The 21,420-nt window shown below is 35.8% G+C and overlaps 1 protein-coding gene across 1 annotated transcript in view; it reads left to right on the top strand.

Moving 5' to 3' along the window:
• The window catches only part of LOC126812444 (protein unc-80 homolog), a 96,332-nt gene that overhangs the window by 9,349 nt on the left and 65,563 nt on the right, over positions 1-21,420 (top strand). The window contains exons 7-21 of the mRNA XM_056103426.1: positions 188-369; positions 586-755; positions 2,251-2,389; positions 4,950-5,100; positions 5,860-6,090; positions 8,148-8,332; positions 8,776-8,991; positions 9,700-9,835; positions 11,026-11,271; positions 11,883-12,011; positions 14,067-14,186; positions 14,611-14,813; positions 16,276-16,482; positions 18,633-18,809; positions 19,821-19,959. Coding sequence (XP_055959401.1) covers positions 188-369; positions 586-755; positions 2,251-2,389; positions 4,950-5,100; positions 5,860-6,090; positions 8,148-8,332; positions 8,776-8,991; positions 9,700-9,835; positions 11,026-11,271; positions 11,883-12,011; positions 14,067-14,186; positions 14,611-14,813; positions 16,276-16,482; positions 18,633-18,809; positions 19,821-19,959 — 2,631 coding nt within the window. The remainder of the gene's footprint in view (positions 1-187; positions 370-585; positions 756-2,250; positions 2,390-4,949; positions 5,101-5,859; positions 6,091-8,147; positions 8,333-8,775; positions 8,992-9,699; positions 9,836-11,025; positions 11,272-11,882; positions 12,012-14,066; positions 14,187-14,610; positions 14,814-16,275; positions 16,483-18,632; positions 18,810-19,820; positions 19,960-21,420) is intronic.

Consider the following 21,420-nt stretch of genomic DNA (forward strand, 5'->3'; position numbering starts at 1 on the left):
ATACAGTCAGTGTGGAATAGCGCTATACAAATGTTCACTCTTTTTTCAACAGGGTCGTTAAACCCCATCTCATTTCATTTCTCTTGTTCAACAGGTTCAAGAGAAACTTGGGTTTCTTCCATTGTACATAGCATCATGATGTACATACTCATAACTACATGTATTTATTTCTACAATTATTTTACAGCTCAAAAGAAGTCAGCCTCACAGGAAACACTGCCACGAAATGGTTATGCTAATAATTTTGGTCATAGTATCGGGGGAGAAGGTTATAGAGGTGTAGAGGGAGTACTCATTGCAAATGTCTTCAAACATTTTGTTTCGAGATGTGTTGAATGTGTATCTGAGCTATGTGGTCATGAAAATATTGTAAGTTACATTTTATAAAAAATCTTTTCTAAAGGTTAAAGATGCATGCATTATGTAACAAATTTGAAATTTTGAGTAAACATGTATTCCTTTTTTATTTTGTAACAGAATTTTTATGAAAAAAAATACAATTGATAATTCATTAATTAGTTAGACTTTTATATTGAATAATTTTTCTTGTCATCATTTGAATATTCTCTTTTTTTACTTTTTCAGGGTCTGTTTTGTGATGTCCGTCAGTTTACATCTTATGTAAAAGAAGTGCACGGTGGGACATATCGTAGAATTGCTTTAAGTGGCCTCCTTGATTCCCTTCAAAAGCTTCGCAGACGTAAAATGGAAAAAGAGCGGGAAAGTAGAATGTCAAAACCAGAAAACACAATGCAGTAAGTTACGATTCATATTTTTGTATATATTTGATATGTGCCTAAGAGAATGAAAAAAACACCATTAGATTTATGCAGCATTTTCATTGGCTAAGAGCTAGAATTTTTACAATGATTTTATCTCTTGACCAATAAAAGGGCTGCATCCTTAAAATATTTTGCTTTAAGATTTCATGAATAAGGCCCCAAAGGAATTGTGTCTAACAGAACCTGAATTTAGGCCTGGTATTGACTAACTTGGTATTTTAGGCATGTTAGTAGTATACACAGGTCACAATTTTATGGAATACAACTACTGCTTATTACTGAGCGACGTTTCGTCCAGCCTTCTCTAGTCATTATCAAGCAATGATGAAATATAAAATATGACAAGACAATATATACAATACCAGAGACTAGGGAAACCTAGTCGAAACATCGCTCATTAAAGGGGTATTATTAGAGATTACATAAAGAGTTGACAGTTCTCGCTATAATAGTAAAAAAAATAGATAACGTAAATAGAATATGCTGAAAATTTCAGTCCAATTTCTCCACTTTGAACCGAGATATTAAGTTTAGAATTTTAGACTTGCCTCAGTCATCACTACTAAAGTTGGTACGATAAAAAACAAAGTCTTGATTAATTATTTTTCAAAAAATGTATTCCAATCCACTAAATATCACAGGCTAGCGATTAAGGTCAGGATAAGTTAATTAATGTCTAATTAATAATTTAGATAACTTTTCAGGCCTAAAGAAAGACGTGCAATAGACAGATTTAGCTCTTGAATAATGTATGTTTATTGAGCGACATTTCAACTATAGGCTTCTCTCTTCTCTATCAAGCAATATGAAATATGATGGGGGGGGGGGGGGGTGTTGGATGGCTGACTGGTTAGCGTGCGCGCGCTGTATCATAAAGTCTGTCATTGAGTCGACTGGCGTGGTTTCGAATCCCCGGTTGTACGTGACAAGGAGTAGGGTCGCCTGTCCAACCTCGTGGGTTTTCTCCGGGTCCTCCGGTTTCCTCCCACTGCTAAAGACCCCTACGCGCAAGTGTATTATGTAAATAAAATTAAAAAAACCATATGTTAGTCCCGAAATAACCTAGTTTGTGTCGAGTGGACGTTAAACCCCATTTCTCTCTCTCTCTCTCTATGAAATATGATGAGACATTATATTCATGTAAAAAACAATAATGGCTAGAGAAGCCTAGTCGAAACATCTCTCATTATTAAACAGTAATTGTATGCCATAGAATTGCCATTGATGTCATTGAAATAATTTGTTAGTAGTGATGAACAGGCCTGGAAGTAATGGTTTTAGATGTACCTGACAAAATGTCAGACACTAATGAAATAAAGAAGACAAATCAGTGCCGGACAAAATGACAAGCACCAGAGGTTTTGTGCCGGACAAAGCCTGAATTTGTGCCTGACATTTTCTGTGACAGGTGCCTTATTTCCAGGCTTGCTAATGAAGGTGATAAAATTGAAAATTATTTTTTTTGCAGACGGACAACATCTGTGACGTCTGATAGTGGTGATGAGAAGGAGGTAACCCAGTCTCCCATCTCTAGTATTCACACTAATGATACTACTAACACTCCTGTTAAATCTCGCAAATCTTTCTTCCGTAGAAAACTCAGAAAGGTAATTAACGCATATGTTGAATGATGTTTGATCTAGCCGTTGTCTTGCCTGGGGAATTTTAAAAGAATTATCATACTAGTGGGGTGTGGGGTGTTCCTTTACATTCAAACGTTAAAACTAAAATTGTCGATTTCTTTTAAAGTTTCATTTCTGGAGACGTCTGCAGTTCTTGACATTGATTTATGAATTGAGATTGTGTTGAAAATTTCAGACTTTGACATGACGACAAAGACACCATATGGTTAGACGTTATGAAAGGTGTTTTGTTGTGACCAAGAGGAAAACTAGGATAAACTACTTTTTTTTTTAGAAAGTTGAAATGTTACGGCTAGATCAAGCATTTTTAACATACATAAAAGTTTCAACTAATTTAACCATTTTCTTTTGAATATATATTAATTACGGACTTACTGTAAAGCAAGAAATAAATGCTTACATTTCATTATGAATGATAAAAATTCCATTTGCTTCATTAAGGATGCGTCTGTCGATTTTGTGTTCATCCATGAATATAATATCCTGAGAAAAATAAAATCAGTGTTGTTTTTGTTTTTAGAATCACATAAATTTGAACTTTTTTCTCCATTAAAGTTAAAGATTTATTCTTTATAAAACACACTAGAACTCATTTCATTGAACTAAAGATTTATTCTTTATAAAACACCACTAGAACTCATTAAACTGGTTGGATTATAGTTTGTTATTAGACCTATTCTTTATAAAACACCACTAGAACTCATTAAACCGGTTGGATTATAGTTTGTTATTAGACCTATTCTTTATAAAACACCACTAGAACTCATTAAACTGGTTGGATTATAGTTTGTTATTAGACCTATTCTTTATAAAACACCACTAGAACTCATTAAACTGGTTGGATTATAGTTTGTTATTAGACCTATTCTTTATAAAACACCACTAGAACCCCTTTAACCCGGTTGGATTAAAGTTTGTTATTAGACCTATTCTTTATAAAACACCACTAGAACTCATTAAACTGGTTGGATTATAGTTTGTTATTAGACCTATTCTTTAAAAAACACCACTAGAACTCATTAAACTGGTTGGATTATAGTTTGTTATTAGACCTATTCTTTATAAAACACCACTAGAACTCATTAAACCGGTTGGATTATAGTTTGTTATTAGACCTATTCTTTATAAAACACCACTAGAACTCATTAAACTGGTTGGATTAAAGTTTGTTATTAGACCTATTCTTTGTTGTGTCTTTTCTTTCCTGCTTTGCAGTATTATTAATTAAATTATATAATCTATTGTTTAGAATAAAATTTAGTTAAAGAATATAAATTTGACACTAATATTGTTATATTTGTTTATTTATTCATTATTTTTATGTCCCTATATATTATCTAATATTGTTATTTAATTATTTATTCATTATATTTATGGCTCTATGTTTACATATATATTATCTAATATTTTTGTTCTTTTCCCCTATAGCCATTCCTTATAATAACTTCTATACAGTTTTTCATCTCTTTCTGATAACTATATATATTGACATTTTAGCTTAGCTGGTTATTCTTCTGCTGTCGACTTTTGAAGCCTATGACCTATATATATGCAGGATATAATTTGTGTTTTTTTAAAGGAAATGTTTCAGTTTTCACTTGATTTCTCACTAGACATTATCTAATCCACTCAAAATCTCAGCCATTCGATGGTTTAGATAGTTGATTATGGTCTAGTCATGTGCAAAAATGTCTAATTAATCCACTCAAAATCTCAGCCATCCGATGGTCTAGATAGTGGTTTATGTTCTTGTGCAAAGTTGTCTAATCCACTCAAAATCTCAGCCATCCAATGGTCTAGATAGTGGATTATGGTCTAGTCACGTGCAAAAATGTCTAATTAATAGTCTATATAACATTTGAACTGCAATACGAAAATTTAGCTCTTACGTAATGACTCTTTAAGTTAGCAAATCAAAATGTGAAGAAATAGCCCATGTACCTCGCCCGAAAATTTCAGTTTTAAATATTTAGCGGTTGGGAATGATTGCCTAACAGTTTAAAGGAGTTACATAACACATTTTCTATGTGACGTGATGAATAAAAATATTAAAATTACATTTGTCACCTTTGCAAATTTGCTGTTAATAGAAATAGCTAATATAGGCCATGAAGAGACTTAGGTGCTCAGTATATGCATTAGTAAATAATAAATAACACTTTACCATGTGTTTTTTTGTCCCATCCAAACAACTAGACAACTGTCCTTGTAATCAGATTGATATATTAATAATTAATAAATAACACGTTACGATGTGTTTTTCGTACCATCCGAACAACTAGACAACTGTCTTTGTAATCAGATTGATATATTAATAAATAATAAATAACACCTTACCATGTGTTTTTTCATCCCATCCGAACAACTAGACAACTGTTCTTGTAATCAGATTGATATATTTATAGTTAATAAATAACACCCTACCATGTGTTTTTCGTCCCATCCGAACAACTAGACAGCTGTCCTTGTAATCTGATTGATATATTAATAATTAATAAATAACATGTTACCCTCTGTTTTTCAGTCATTAATGTTTCAGTATGCAGCCAGTGATTCCGAGTTATTAGATGAAAGTGCACATGGGAAAAGTCCACGGACCAGTATATCGGCTGCTGAAGAAGATTCCCCGTCTGGTTATAGCACACCCAGACGCAGATTCAGTAAATTTAATATAGGTAGGGCAAAACATATACTTGTATCTAAAGTTGAATGTGGGGGTTGGATGGCCGAATGGTTAGCGTGTGCGCGCTGTATCATAAGCTCTGTCATTGAGTCAACTGCCGTGGTTTCGATTCCCCGGTTATACGTAACAAGGAGTAGGGTCGCCTGTCCAACCTCCTGAGGGTTTTCTCCGGGTCCTCCCACTGCTAAAGACTCCAACGCGCAAGCGAATTATTGAAATAAAATTGAACCGTATGTTAGTCCCCAAAAGTTAGTTTGTGCTGAGTGGACTATATAAACACTCTCACTCTCTCTCTCTCTTTCTCTCTCTCTCTCTCTCTCTAAAGATGAATATATGTAGCGAACTAAAAACGTCCACCCCCACTCACAAAATCTTGTTCATTTCGGGACTAACATATTCAATTTTATTTCAATGATTTGCTTGCGCTTAGGGGTCTTTAGCAGTGAGAGGAAACTGGAGGACCCGGAGAAAACCCACTAGGTTGGACAGACAACCCTACTCCTTGTCACCTACAACCGGAGAATCGAAACCAAACCAATTGACTCAATCACAGACCTTATGATACAACCATTCGGCCATCCAAACCCCCCATTTTATAGTAGAACTTATATAAATAAATGACAAAAATTAAAAGGAAAATCTTAACATTTTATGATCTGGTATTTTCAACTTACGCAGAAAAGAAATAAGATTTTAAATTCCATTTCTTTTCAGGAAAGTAAGACATTAATTAATTTTATTTCGTTTTTAGGTTGGAGACGTCAGGCAAAATCTGATCATGAGGAAGAGAGTCATCACGAACATCCTCAAAATCTCGACAGAAGGGACAGTAAAAGTGATGTTCACGTTCACCGTGCCAAGGCTAAGATGTCTTTTAAAGCAGCTAGTCACGCAACGTTGACCTTCCTCAGTGCCCGTAAGAGAATGTCAGTAGATAAAGAATTGGCCAATAAGGCGTGGAATAAAGGAAAGTTGGGCAAAGGTAAGTAGTAATAAGGTCTATATTATTATATTCGATTCAATGACATTTAGTAATTGAACTAAATGAAATGAAATAGGGTTTAACGTCCTACTGTTCTGCTCCGAACTGGGCTAATGAAGACTGGCATACACCATACAGTGTGCTATGAGGGCAATTTTGCCCGTACAGCGGCACTATGGCCTGCTCTTATATCGACTAGACAGCTGTCCTTGTCAGGTCCTCCGTCCTACACCACTGACAAGGGGGGAACCATATCAGAAAATCCTGATGAACTTTCTCGGCCAATGCAAGGATCAAACACGCGACCTCCAGGCTAACGAGCCAGCATCTTACCCACTTAGCCACCGTGACCCCCCGTAATTTTTAAAAAGTTGACTGCTTGTAATTTTTATACGCCCACATGGAAATGTGGTCGTATATTGCCGTCGTCCCCGTCCGTCCGTCCGTCCGTCCACAATTTCTTGTGAACATTCTACAGACTACATTTATGATCTGATTGTTTTGAAATTGATATATGTTGTTTGCATTAGTAAGATGAAGAAGCCTATTTAATTTCAATAACTTCCGTTAATATTGTCTGGAGTTATGGCCCATGTTTCACTTTGTTGCTTCTTCTGAACGCTCCAACAACAAAAGATCAACCGATCTGTATGAAATTTATATGCATCATTTAAATTAGTAAAACAAAGAATCCTATTGAATTTCAGCAATTTCCGTTAATTACATCTAGAGTTATGGCCCTTGTTTCGCTCTAATGACAACAGTTATCATCCGATCTGTTTGAAATTGATACGTATCATTTAAATTAGTGAAACAAAGATGTACCTTGTTAATGCTCTAATCTGTATGAAATTTATATGCATCATTTAGATCAGTAAAACAAAGAAGCTTATTGAATTTCAGCAATTTCTGTTAATTACATCTAGAGTTATGGCCCTTGTTCCAGTTTGTTGTGACAGTTTGTTGTTATGACAACAGTTATCATCCGATCTGTTTGAAATTGATATGCATCATTTAAATTAGTGCAACGAAGATGCCTATTGAATTTCAACAATTTCCGTTAATTACACCATGAGTTATGGCCCTTTTTTCACTTTGTTGTACCTTGTGAATGCTTTAACGACAAAAGTTATTATCTGATCTGTATGAAATTTATAGGTATCGTTTAAATTAGTAAAACGAAAAAAAGCCTATTGAGTTTCAGCAAATTTCCGTTAATTACATCTAGAGTTATGGCCCTTGTTTCACATTGTTGAATCTTGTGAACACTTGTGAACGACAAAAGTTATCACCCAGTCTGTATGAAATTCATATGCATCATTTAAATTAGTGAAATGAAGAAGCCTATTGAATGTCAGCAATTTCTGTCAATTACTTCTAGAGTTATGGCCCTTGTTTTACTTTGTCGAACGACAAAAATTATCATCCGATCTGTATGAAATTGAAATGTATTATTTGAATTAGTAAAACGAAAAAGTCTGTCGAATTTCAACAATTTCTGTTGATTACTTTCATAGTTACAGCCCTGTGGGCGTATGTTTTGTTGCCTGGCAACCTATCTTAATAATAGACGTAACAAACTAATAATTACACATACATCATTGTTACGTCATAAAGGGCATTAGCTACCATTGGTTATTTTATTGCTTTGAACCTTTAACGGTAAATCTCTTTGATCTTTAGGGTATATTCAATGCCTGGAATAACTTGGGGTCTGAATGTCGGGGGGGGGGGGGGGACTTTGAATATATACAGGGGAATTTCTTCAAAAACTGTTACGATTTATTCTTCCAGGATAGGGTTTTTTCCCCATAAGAATACCTGATATAAGGTTTTTCTTTCTGGAATTCTAGGATGTTCTCATTTTCCGTACATGTAATTGGCCTCGGTTTTCCTTTTTCTCAGGTTATTTTTATCAGTCTTTCTTCCCTAGCATAACTTCAGTCTCATGCTCTATCCTACACATAACTGCTGATTGGAGAGTTTATTCCTCAATACTTTAACTGTGAAGATTATCTGAAGTATTAATGAATTTTATGTTTCTTGTCACGTTTCAGATTTTCGCAGCAGTAAAACAAGTAACATACATGATACAACAAATGAAACAGTATTAGTGAAAGAGAGAAAACTTGTCGATAAATTTCTCATCAGATCAGGAATGCTTCGTTTCTCCTTCTTAATGGAATGTTCTTCACCAGGCTCTTTCCCAGATCCACAGTTAGTGGCAGCCATGTTGGATTTGGTAAGTTAATAAAGGGAAAGTTTCGTTATCTGACAAATACAAAGGAAGAATGGGGACATGTGGGATCTGGGCAATACAGGGAAGGGGGTGGCGGGGTGGCTGGGTTGTATGGCTGAATGGTTAGCACGGGTGCTCTGTATCATAAGGTCTGTCATTGAATCAACTGGCGTGGTTTCGATTCCTCGGTTCTATGTGACAGGGAGTAGGGTTGCCTGTCCAACCTTGTGGGTTTTCTCCGGCTTCTCTGGTTTCCTCCCACAGCTAAAGACCCCTACGCACAAGCGAATTGTTGAAATCAAATTGAACCATATGTCCAGAAATGACCTAGTAGCGTGGAGTGGACGTTAAACCACAAAATATGACAAAATATTTAGTGATAATCATAGAGAATGAAGGTTAGTCAGTTGTTTTAGGACTATATCTCAATTTTTATTTTTATTAAGGATGCTCCTGTGTCTTCACGAGCAGCCATGTTGTTGGAGTGTGCTCATTTTATACATCGCTGTAACCATGGTGACTGGCCAAACTGGATGAAATTAAACCTGCCAAGTTTTCGACACACTGTGGCAGCTCTACAAAATAGAGGACAACCATCTGGATATCTTCGTAATTTGATGCTCAAAAGGGCTGCTGGACGACTGTTTTATTCCTGGGCAGAGGTACGCTCTTAAATTTTGATTTTGAGTCCAAATGAATATTGTAAATAAAATCAATTAGACCAAAGCAATTTAATTTATAGTTTTTCAGGGTCTTAATTAGTGGTGGCACGATATATCAATGTATTAGGAATCAATGTATTGCGATACACCTTCTCACGATCCGCGTATAGAATCGTGAGACTCTGAAACGATGTATCGCGATTATTGTTTTTTTATCAGTTCAGTATAAGTAACCTGTCATGCTTAATTATTCACTTCACACATTATCCATAGGTACACAAACACTCTTAAATTGTTTTGGTCCTTATTTTGATCCACATCAATATCGTGTTATAAAGCAGTTTTATTTCTTCAAAATCAGCATGACTAAAAATATCAATTAATCATTTATACTGTTGTTTTCTTGGTAAATATTGACCTGAATCATGGTACGAATCATATCGTAGCACCTGAATCGCACGTATTAAACTGCTAGACCACCCAACCCCCCTATTCCCAAAGAGCACAAATTCTAATTGGTTTGACCTTACATAAAAACTCTTAATTTTTATAATAAAACAGTGAAATAAAATGACTATAACAATTAACAAGAAAAATTAACCGTTGAAATTGTTAACAAGAAAAATGTCTATGTACTTGGTTTCAAATGTAACTATAATTTTTCCTACTTGGTTTCAAATGTAACTATAATTTTTCCTACTTCTACAGAATTTAGGGAGTCAGTTGGAGTATATATTAGCGAAGGAACACGCTGATCGTCTGTCTATCATCAACGATATTAAAGATGAAAGTAAAAGAAAAGAATTAAAAATGGAAGATGAAGAAGAAGATTTTCTAGATGAAGGTAAAACAAATATTTTTTTTTAACTGAGCATTACACATACAAGGTATTGAAATTCATTGCACAGGAATTATTTTTAAACACCTCACACAGAGAGAGAGCGAGAGAAATGGGGTTTAACGTCCACTCGACACAAACTAGATCATTTCGGGACTAATGTATGGTTTAATTTTATTTCAATAATTCGCTTGCGCGTAGGGGTCTTTAGCAGTGGGAGGAAACCGGAGGACCCGGAGAAAACCCACGAGGTTGGACAGGCGTCCCTACTCCTTGTCACGTACAACCGGGGATTCGAAACCACGCCAGTCGACTTAATGACAGACTTTATGATACAGCGCGCGCACACACTAACCATTCAGCCATCCACCCACCCCTTAAACACCTCAAGAAACATCTCTTTAAACGGAATAGCCTACTGAACCAATTGGAAATGAAATGAAATGGGGTTTAACGTCCTACTGTTCTGCTCCTAAACTGGGCTAATGAAGACGGTCATACACCATGCAGTGTGCTATAAGGGAAATTTTGCCCGAGCAGTGGCGCTATGGCCTACTCTTATATCGACTTCCAACTGCCAAGGGATCTTTTACGTGCACTCCAATGTGTACACGGGACCTCGGTTTTTCGTCCCATCTGAACGACTAGACAGCTGTCCTTGTCAGGCCCTCCGTCCTGCACCACTGACAAGGGGAAAACACGCCTGAAAATCGGGATGAACTTTCTCGGCCAATGCAGGGATCGAACACCCGACCTCCAGGCTGCTCTTGAAGACTGTCATATGCCATGCATGTGCACACCAGGAAGTATGATGATGGACCATGAGACTTTTCACTCCATCCAAATGACTAAATGTTTATCTGTGTCATGCCCCCTGTCCTGCATCACTGAGAATGAGATACCCGGCTAGCTTTGCTTTCTAGCTCTACTGCATGAACAGAATACTTCATGGAAAGAGGTCCTAAAAACTTCCAGGACATAAATTTTATATTTTTGCTATGTGTTAAGAGGGAGAAAAATGGGTTGGGCAGGAGACCCTACACCTTGTCATGTCGAAACCATGCTACTTGACTCAAGACCAGACCTTCTGATCTAAAGTGCACGCATTAGACTGTTTAATCACCCAACCCATCCACCTCAGCCATTTCATGATAACTTTAGGAATCTTCACAATAATTATCTATTTTCCATTTCAGCATCTGTCAATGCAAAAGGAACTGGATGTCCGTATGCCTTGAAAATGTTGGGTTGTCTGGTTTTGTTGGAGATTACAACATTTCTACGAGAAACTTTCCAGTATTTACCCAAATCTCGCAGTCAAAAAAGAGATCATGTATGGGAAAAGACTGTTACATCCAGACGATTCAGTAGTATTGTTAGTAGTCCAGGTCATTCAGACAAGAGTTCTGAATCAAACATAGCAGAACTTCCCCAAGCAACAGGTTGGTCATAAAATTTCTTGTCCATGACTTCTTTGAGTTAGCCGTCATTCTGTGTCGATCAGTAATAGCCACAAACAAGGATTCTTTTGACAGTAAACTATGTAATTTATATCATATGTAATGTATATCAACAAATATGATGAAAATAGCAAGCATTGTCAGAATTTTATCAGAGAGAGAGAATTGGGGTCTAACGTCCACTCTACACATACTTGGTCATTTTGGGACTAACATTTTATTTCAATAATTTGCTTGCGTGGAGGAGTCTTTAGCAGTGGGAGGAAAAGGAGGCCCCAGAGAAAACACAGTTGACACTATTTCTTGTCACGTACAAGCGGGCAATCAAAACTACGCCACTTGACTCGATGACAGACCTTATGATGCAACGCGCACGCCTTAGACCAATCGGCCACTCCCCCCAACCCCCAATTTTATCATCTGAAACTACGAAATCATTAGTCTCCATATTTAGAAACTTGGTAAAGCTGTGTTAAACATTTCTTTTCATTAACTATATAAAAAAACCTTGAATATTAATATTCTGATTGAAATATTTTTGTTTGTGTCAGTCGTGCTTTCAGTATGTAATAGAGTTTTATTGTTTATTTTAGGTCCAGTAGGAAGTCCTGGTGATCGTAAAATAAGTTTTGCTGTATTAACTGAGAGATCAGACTCTATACATAGTAGTACGACATCTATATCAGTGTTAGATCCTAATCAAGATGAGAAGAAAGAAAGAGGTAGGTCTAGAGTACCATCTGTAAAATTAAAATATCTATCCTGTAGTTTAACTTAAAGGCTCAATACCACTCTTGTTGTAACTGAATAATATGTCCCAATCTTTATTCTGGTCAACAAATTGTACTATTTTACAATATTCCAATTAATTGATGATACAAATTTCATCGTAACACACCTAATTTAAAAAATTGGAAAAATTCAACTAAATGATTTGAAAAGCCTGTCGTAAAGCTTTTCAAATGTGACTTGGATTTAAAAATATTTTTGAACCCTCTGGACAAGAAAAATAAGATTTAATGGATAATTTACACAACAGGTAGGACACTAACACATCTAGTACTTAGAATAAGGCTATTTTTTTATTTTCTGGAGCTGCCAAGCCAGCAAGAGTGTTATTGTCCCTTTAAGTCATATTTAACTGATCTAGAATATGATCTGTAAAACTAAAATATATTGTATACTCCAATCTATCCTGTAGTTTAACTTAAGTCATATTTTAAGTGAACTAGTTTTGTCTAAAAATACGATTCTTATATAAGCCCACAATAATTTAAATAAGAGCTAAATTTGCCTATTGCACGTCTTTCTGTTAACCTGAAATGTTGTCTAAATTATTAGACATTAATTAACTTATCCAAGCTATTATCTCGATGTGTCGAACTTTCACTGGATTTGAATCCGATCTGATGATTAAATCCAAAAATGGAGGCTATTGTAATGATGATTGAGGCTAGGCGTAACATTCAATCGCTGCATCAGAGTGGAGCAATTTGACTGAAATTTTCAGCATATTCCCATTACATTATCTACTTTTTAACAATTATAGTGAGAACTACCAGCTCTTTATCTAATCTCCCATAATGGATCTTTAAACAAGATAATTATTGGTAAGCCTCATTCACTGAGCCTGCTGTTGATAGTTTAGAAATAGAATATTTGTCATAAATAATTAATTTTATTGAAGTAGTCAACAAGTTTTTGTGAATAGTCTTTTTAACAAGGTTATTGCGGACATGATTTAAATCAAATTATCTCCCCTTGATCATTGCGATAATTTTATCCACCAATCAAAAAATTCCATAAATATTATGCAGGTGGGTAAAGGGAGGTAAGTCCCATTTTGTTGAAACAAGGATCGTCGAATCATTGTTGTAAACTTTGTTGGAATACTTCAGGACATCTTTTTCTGTGCATGTCACTACTTTGAAATTAAATTTCTTGTTAAGTTTCTCATAATCGCACGTACAAACTGCTGTATTGTGGCGAACATAAACAATGATAGTAAGACTGGTATGTAATCTGATTTTTGATTGGTTCGTAGAAACAACCTATGTGGCCAATGAAATCATAATGGGCAGATAATTGGAATGCGTGAATATCAAGTGAATGGATCCAGGGATTAGTGGAGTAGAAAGGAACAATACCACTGGGAATACCGAGGATAGATTTTAAAGTAGCTAATTGTAATTTCCAATTTTGGGACATGTCTAAACCTGCACTGTTTCATCCATGCTAAAACATACTCAGGAATACCAAAACAAAATGAAGAGTGCAGGGGATAAAAGGCAAAACAGACTTACGAGAATGTTTGACGCGAACAGGACAACGAGTGGGTTTAATTACAACTTCAAAATGATGTTTAATACGAATCATAATTACCAGTACAACAACTGAATTCCACTTTTCAGCCAAATTAAGGTCAAATAAAGGGTACAATGAACGTATTTGTTCGGGAGGCAATTTCAGAAGGGCCTTGGTTCGATGTGACTCTGATCGTTTTTACCTGAAATAGATTGTTCCACAGAAAGCTTATACAATTTGCTACCAGATGGCGCCATTAACTGGGGTTCTTTGAAAAAGTGACTTCGATCGTTATTCCCCTGGGCTTTTCAAATATGAACTGTAGATGATATCCAGGCTTTAGATTCAATCGTTTTAAAAAGAGGCCAATCAAAAGATTTTAGCAAAAATTGGCGGTGTTTATATTATCGTCAATCAAATAAAGATAGAAGCTTTAAATAGGATATAATTTGTTTATCATTCATTTTTTTTAGGTCGAAGGTTAGCTCAAGGTCGTCAGAAACTACTCCGTCATTTTAGAAGAGGTTCTACCCATAATGCAAGTTTTCGACACAATCGCAGTTTTAAGTTTAAGAGACAGGAAGGTAGTGGAAGTAAGTATACTGTGTACTATGTATGATGTTTCACCTGCTGGAGGGGGATCACGGTAGCTAAGTGGGTAAGACGTTGGTTCACTAGTCTGGAGGTCGGGTGTTCGATCCCTGCATTGGCCGAGAAAGATCATCCAGATTTTCCGGCGTGGTTCCCCCTTTCAGTGATGCAGGACGGAGGGCCTGACAAGGACAGCTGTCTAGTCATTCGGATGGGACGAAAAAACGAGATCCTGTGTACACATTGGCATGCACGTAAAAGATCCCTTGACAGCTGGAATTCGACATAAGAGTAGGCAGTAGTGCTGCTGTCCGGGCAAAATTTCCCTCATAGCACACTGTATGGCGTATGCCCGTCTTCATTAGCCCAGTTCAGAGCAGAACAGTAGGACGTTAAACCCCATTTCTCTTTCTCTCTCTTCTTCAGGTATTAAACAAATGGGTAGTCTGCGATCACGTAAAGTGAGTAGTCAATCGTTACAATCAGAAGGTAAGTTTGTTGAAGAAGATCCAGTAACCGAAGATACAGAATCAGTGACCATGTTAAGCGATGACACACAAGAAAGTCCTGGTGATCGAGATCAAGAAGTGGAAGATGAACAACTCTATCAAGATCTGCCGTGGATTAAGGTGGATATATATAGTTTCTTTCAAATCAGAGCTTTTACTTCAAAATATAGCCAGTCGATCAATATTAAAGTCTTTTGTTTATTTCTAATTAGCAAGATATTTTTTCAAAAGAAAATGACCATCTTTAGAATTATTCCAATTTGAAATGTTTTTAAAGGTGTTTTAAACAAAACAAAAAATGAATTAAACCGCATTTATTTCACTTTAAGGTTAAGTTCTTTGAAATTCTAATTTTGCATTGATACGAAAAAAACCTTGCCTGTCAATTTTACTATTGGTCATTCTAGACTGCAAATATTACTGGTGAAAATGCTTGACATTAGTTTCTGGTTACTTTTGAGAGTTTATATTATGTTATAATTTATATTAGGTTGTGAGGTTGCACTGATATTTTCAAGTCTACTTTTGATTTTATTACTTACATCTAAGGATGTAAACGGTCACTCGGTTAACCGGTCACGGTTCGGTTGCACTGTTGAACCGGTTCAAAAAATTACTAATCGGTATTCGTTTTCATATGATACCTGACCTTCAAACCCAGGAATGATAGCCACAACATTGTTTTCTTTCACTAAGACCACATAAATATTTCAAATAGCACTTGTCATTTGTAATAAGTCTCGGGAAGTTAACAACTTTAAATTCACGCTCAGGTTTTGACATTTGTAATGTATACCTTATTAGCACTCGCTGTCAAGCATTAAATCTCAATTGATTGACAAATTAATTGTTTTACAGTATTAACGTCATCACTCCATAAACAAAGTCTCGAAATGAAACAAGTTTGATGTGATGAAATAATATTAAAATAGAGAGGATATCATAGTAAAATTGTTTATATTATCACTCGAGTGCGCGATGCTGTGCAGATGGGGTCAAAGTTGTAGTAAATTATTTGGAATTAGCTGACGTTGAATAATCAAACTTATTTTGTATTTAAAAATCCAAAGATATGATTTCAAATACTGATTTCATAACTAATCTTATGAAGTATTAGTGAAGCTTTTTTTAAAAAAAAAATCAACATGATTTCAATTCAATGATTCAACTGGTCTATCTATAGGGCCTACGTGACCTGTCAGCGTGCAAGATTGAGAAATGAAACATCAAGAATGAATGAATGGAATTTGTACTGACTGCAAATGTTAACTTAAAAGCTGTAATACTAATAATTTAAGAATATATTATCAAGTCTAATTTTGGTGCAACAAATATTTTTAAAGAAAATTTTATGGGTTAACCGGTTACGGTTGGGGTTTTAACGACCAGTTAACCGGTTCAAGAATTTTTGAACCGTTACATCCTTACTTACATCACTTGCATTACTGTATAGAATATTTCATTACAGTTATTCAACTGTTTGCTAAAATGTATATATTTTTTTAAAGAAACAAATGTTTTGGACCAAATCAAATTGTATTCCTAATTTCATTCTATACCATTTTGTTTTTTCTGCGAATAGGTTGTTGTTCAGATTGCCAATTTGTCCAACTTTATCTGTCCTCATCAGAACTTCTGTCATCCTAATTGTTATGAGCGACAAAGACGGAGTTGTTCGCGTCTCATCACAGCTTTACGTAAAATACATGAATCGACTGAAGAGGATGAGGCACACGAATCGAGAAATTATAACAGGAAAGATGACTTGAAAGAAAAGCTTAAAAGACGGGTTAGTTATTTTTAATCGTTTGTTTAATATGAATAGGAAAAGGTCTTTCAACCCGAGACGTTATGAAGATGAATAAAACATGTCTCATTTCCACCTAAGTCTGTTTTTGTTCTACTAAAATGAAAGTCATATTTCCAACTAAGTCTGTTTCTGTTCTACTAACATGAACGTCTCTTTTCCACCTAAGTCCAATTTTGTTCTACTAACATGAATGTCTCTTTTCCACCTAAGTCTGTTTTTGTTCTACTAATATGAACGTTTCATTTCCACCTAAGTCTGTTTTTGTTCTACTAACATGAACGTTGTTTTTCCACCTAAGTCTGTTTTTGTTCTACTAATATGAACGTTTCATTTCCACCTAAGTCTGTTTTTGTTCTACTAACATGAACGTCTCATTTCCACCAAGTCTGTTTTTGTTCTACTAACATGAACGTCTCATTTCCACCTAAGTCTGTTTCTGTTCTACTAACACGAACGTCTTATTTCCACCAAAGTCTGATTTTGTTCTACTGTTGAGCGGGGATTATAAATAATAAAGAAATTTGGGAGCAAAATTGGCTCAATGAGTAAGGTGCCGGCTCATTAACCTGGTGGTTCGGAGTTCGATCCCGATGTTGGTTGAGAAAACTCCCCAGAATTCTCCAGCATGGTTTTCCTTTGTCAGTGGTGCAGGACTGAGGGCCTGACAAGGAATACTGTTTATTCATTCGTATGTCATATCTCATGGTTAGTGAGCCAACGTTTTACTCACTGAACCACTGTGGCTGTCATTATTATAAAAACTTCTAGCTGTTCATTACATGTCTAGAAAGTAGCCTACTGGTATCTCTAAATATATTTTCTATAATCATAAAAATGCAAATTGTGCCTTGGAAATAATAAAATAGTTCCTGACATTTTGAACTTTGTGTCCGACATTTATTAAAAATATCATTAAGAACCTGGGTTGCAACATTCAAAACGGAAATAATAAAATGGTACATGACATTTTGAACTTTGTACCAGACATTTATTAGAAATATCATTAAGAACCCAGGTTGCGACATTCAAAACGGCAATATGTCTATTTTATTCATCTGGTACTTGCTTCAGGAATAAAAAATGTTTTTATGAGAAACTATAATAGACTGGATTGTATGTGCATTATTATTAGAGTAGTTAAAGTTCAAACTGCTCAGTGTATGAATTAACCAGATAATATCAAACTGATCAGCAGTAAATATTCCCTTGGCTGCTACTATCACTGCGAGGGATGACATCGCGGCGAGTTAATTAGCTCTCAATATTAACTTTATTCTTCTTCAAATTAAATTCTGAACCAATTTATAAAGTTATGAAGAAAAAAATAAAGTTGTTGGAAGTATATCTGGATAAAAGATATGGTGGTCATGTTGTATGAATTAACCAGATGATATCAGACTGATTAGCTGTGAATATTCGCTAGGCCACTACTATCACTGAAAGGGATGACATCGGGGAGAGTTAATTAGCTCACTATATTAGAAAATAATGGTGTTGGAAGTATATCTGGATAAAAAATATTTCCTATTAAGAATAAATGGGTACATAAAATAGTTCTTCAAGGCGTGAGATAAGTAAAAGGCACTGATTCTTCCTGATGTAAACAATGCACGTTTTATCGACATCCTATACTGCACGTGAAATAGTTCTTGATGGCCGATTGGTTAGCACGTGCTGGCTGTATCATAAGGCCTGTCATTGAGTCAACTGGCATGGTTTCGAATCCCCGGTCCTCCAGTTTCCTCCTACTGCTAAACACCCCTACGCGCAAGTGAATTATTGAAATAAAATTAAACCATATGTTAGTCCCGAAATCAGCTAGTTTGTGTCGAGTGGACATTAAACCCCATTTCTCTCTCTCCTGTAAGTAAACTTAAGAGTCAGTTATCATGCACAGTGTTAAAGGAAGGCTTTGAAACAGATTGAGGTAATATATAGTGGACAACACGTAGAAATTAATCATATATGTCACATATATTAATATTTGAATATTTTGTTGACAAATGATTTTTATTTGTGAATTGTGGTCTGAAATGGCCTGCTTAAATAACGATAAGAGTTATGCCCTATTATTTTCGCTTAAAATGTCCAACAAGAAAAATTTTGAAATCCCAACATTGGTATTGCAGGAGTCAATTTTCCAGCTGACGTCACCAACTAGGAGAAGGGAAAGCACACCATTACTGGAGAAAATCAAATCCGATGTTTCTATGACCAAATTAAAACTGAATCCAACTTGGAAGAAAGAAGAAAAACCAAAAGAAATAAAAGAAGATCCTCCAATATTAAAATATCTACAGTCACAGGTTTGTTGTAATGTTTTTGGTCAAACTGTCAAGATTGGTCGCATTATTTCTGTTACGTCTTTTTTGTATTCCTGATTGTTTTCAAATTTGAGTGAAGTCTGTGTCACAACAAGCCCGGGACTGTACAGCGCAGTGGACACTTACAGCTGGCCCCCGGATCCATTCACTTGATTTGATATTTTTTTAATTGATGCAATGTCTATTTTCTGTCTTGTCCGCAGGTTTATCTTGTAGATTTTTTTTTTTTTTTTTCACCCCCCCCCCCCCCCATGTAGAGTGCGGTCCTCCTGCATTTACTATTAGAATATGCCTGACGTTTGCATTAAGTGTGGTTTAATGGTCGAGAGCGAGACATTAAGTAATATATTGAAACAACACACAAGCTCGAGACTTGGATAGCCGTATGGTTAGCGCGCTGTATCATAAGATCTGTCATTGAGTCAACTGGCGTGGTTTCGATTCCCCGGTTGTACGTGACAAGATGTAGGGTCGCCTGTCCAACCTCGTGGGTTTTCTGCAGATCCTCCGGTTTCCTCTCACTGCTAAAGACCCCCTGCGCATAAGCGAAAAATTGTATTGAAATAAAATTGAACCATAGGTTAAATGACCTAGTTTGTGTCGAGTGGACGTTAAACACCATTTCTCTCCCTCACATTTCGTTTCCTAAGTTTTTAGTTGTCCTGAGCAACAATTTGTCATGTTATCATTATCCCAGTCATAGCAGAAAAGTAGGATGTTAACCCCCATTTCTTTTCATTTTGCAAAACAATTGTCTGAGTTAGCAGTTGTCCTGGTGGAGTTTCTTCTTGTGGAGTTTCTTCTTAAATGGCAGTTGTCCAACACCATGGTTGTAGTGAAGGTAGTCTAACCATCAAATATCCTGCACCTCTCATTCAACAATCATTTTGATGTGTGATTTTGAATTGTATGTTTGAATTGATCTGATAGAATTTCAGAATTTGTTATACAATCAGACGTGAAATATTGATAACCTTGCCATTTTGACCACAGGCTCAGAGACTAACACAGTGTCCAATGACTATTCTATCAAAAGCAGCACCAATATTAAGTGTGGAGAATTTTATTGATATGATGCCTGTAGCGTGGGAACTGATACTAGAGAGTGACCAGGAACTGGCTGCTGCTGCAGGTTCGTATCATTTTATTATTAAATTAACACTCTACCACTTTGGGGTTGGGTGGTTTAATGCATGCGCATGAAAGCACAAGGTCTGTCATTGAGTCAACTGGCATGGTTTCGATTCCCCGGTTGTATGTGACAAGAAGTAGGGTCACTTGTCCAACCTCGTGGGTTTTCTCTGTTTTCCTCCCACAGCTAAAGACCCCAATGTGCAAGCAAATTATTGAAATAAAATTGAACCATGTGTTATTGTTAGTCCCGAAATGACCTAGTTTGTGTCAAGTGGATGTTAAACCCCATTTCTCTCTCACTCTCTTTTTCTCTAAATGAGCCAGATGATCATTTGTGGCAGTGAAGATAAGGCTGACCTTAAAAATATCTTTGTTTCACCAAACCCGACCCACAATCGAGGAGAAGGGTCGGTAGGTCGGGGTTTTTTTCAGATTTTTTTTTAAGAGCTAATTTGACAGCTTGATAATTTTCCGGGTGCAAACATTCGTCTTCTTTTTTTGTCAAACAAATCAATGACATCGGGATTTTTCGTGATGCACGACTCACACACGAATTGCCAGAAACTGACGTTTGAAACTCCCTCAACACGTTTTTTAACGATCGTGCGGGTTGTGCCTTCATTTTTCTCGAAAACGGATATTCAAAATCCGTTTTCGAGAAAAATAGAGGCAGAATCATTTCGTGGGAATGGACGTGCTTTCGTCTACAACCATTTTGTTGAGAAGCGACACCTATGATGCTTTCGTCTTGATCAACCAGTTTCAATAATGAATCAAACCATAGCCATAGTAAAGGGAAATAACTCTCGTGATATATTTCAGGTTGACACACAAAATAAAATAAAAAGATCGCGGAAAAGTGCAATAAAATAATTTAAGTCGGGGGTGGTTTTAGTTAGTCGGTCGCGTTAGGCGAAACAAAGATATTTTTAAAGTCAGCCTAATAGGAGTAATGACCAAAATGTCTTACTTGGAGGATAACCATTTGCACAGATAAATTTTTCTATGAAATTACTAAATGATCATCACAGCATAACTTATATACTATTTCCTTGATTAAAGGGGAATTATGGGAGATTAGATAAAGAGTTGACAGTTCTCACTATAATAGTTAAAAACTACATAATGTAAATAGAATATGCTGAAAATTTCAGTCAAATTGCTCCGCTCTGAACCGGGGATATAAGCCTTAGGCTAGCCTCGATTATCATTACTAAAGTAGGTATGATAGAAAACAAAGTCTTGATTGTCCATTTTTATGTTTAATTATTTTTCAAAAAAAGTATTCCAATCTGCTAAAAATCGCAGGCTAGCGATGGCATCATGAGTTGATTATGGTCTTGAGAAGTTAATTAATAATTTAGATAACGTTTCAGGTCTAAAGAAAGATCTGCAACAAACAGATTTAGCTCTTGCATAATGTATGTTTAAACTAGAATGTAAAATTTAGTCTTTTTAC

The sequence above is a fragment of the Patella vulgata genome, chromosome 1 (genome assembly GCF_932274485.2).
Source record: "Patella vulgata chromosome 1, xgPatVulg1.2, whole genome shotgun sequence".
Taxonomy (NCBI): Eukaryota; Metazoa; Mollusca; class Gastropoda; family Patellidae; genus Patella; species Patella vulgata.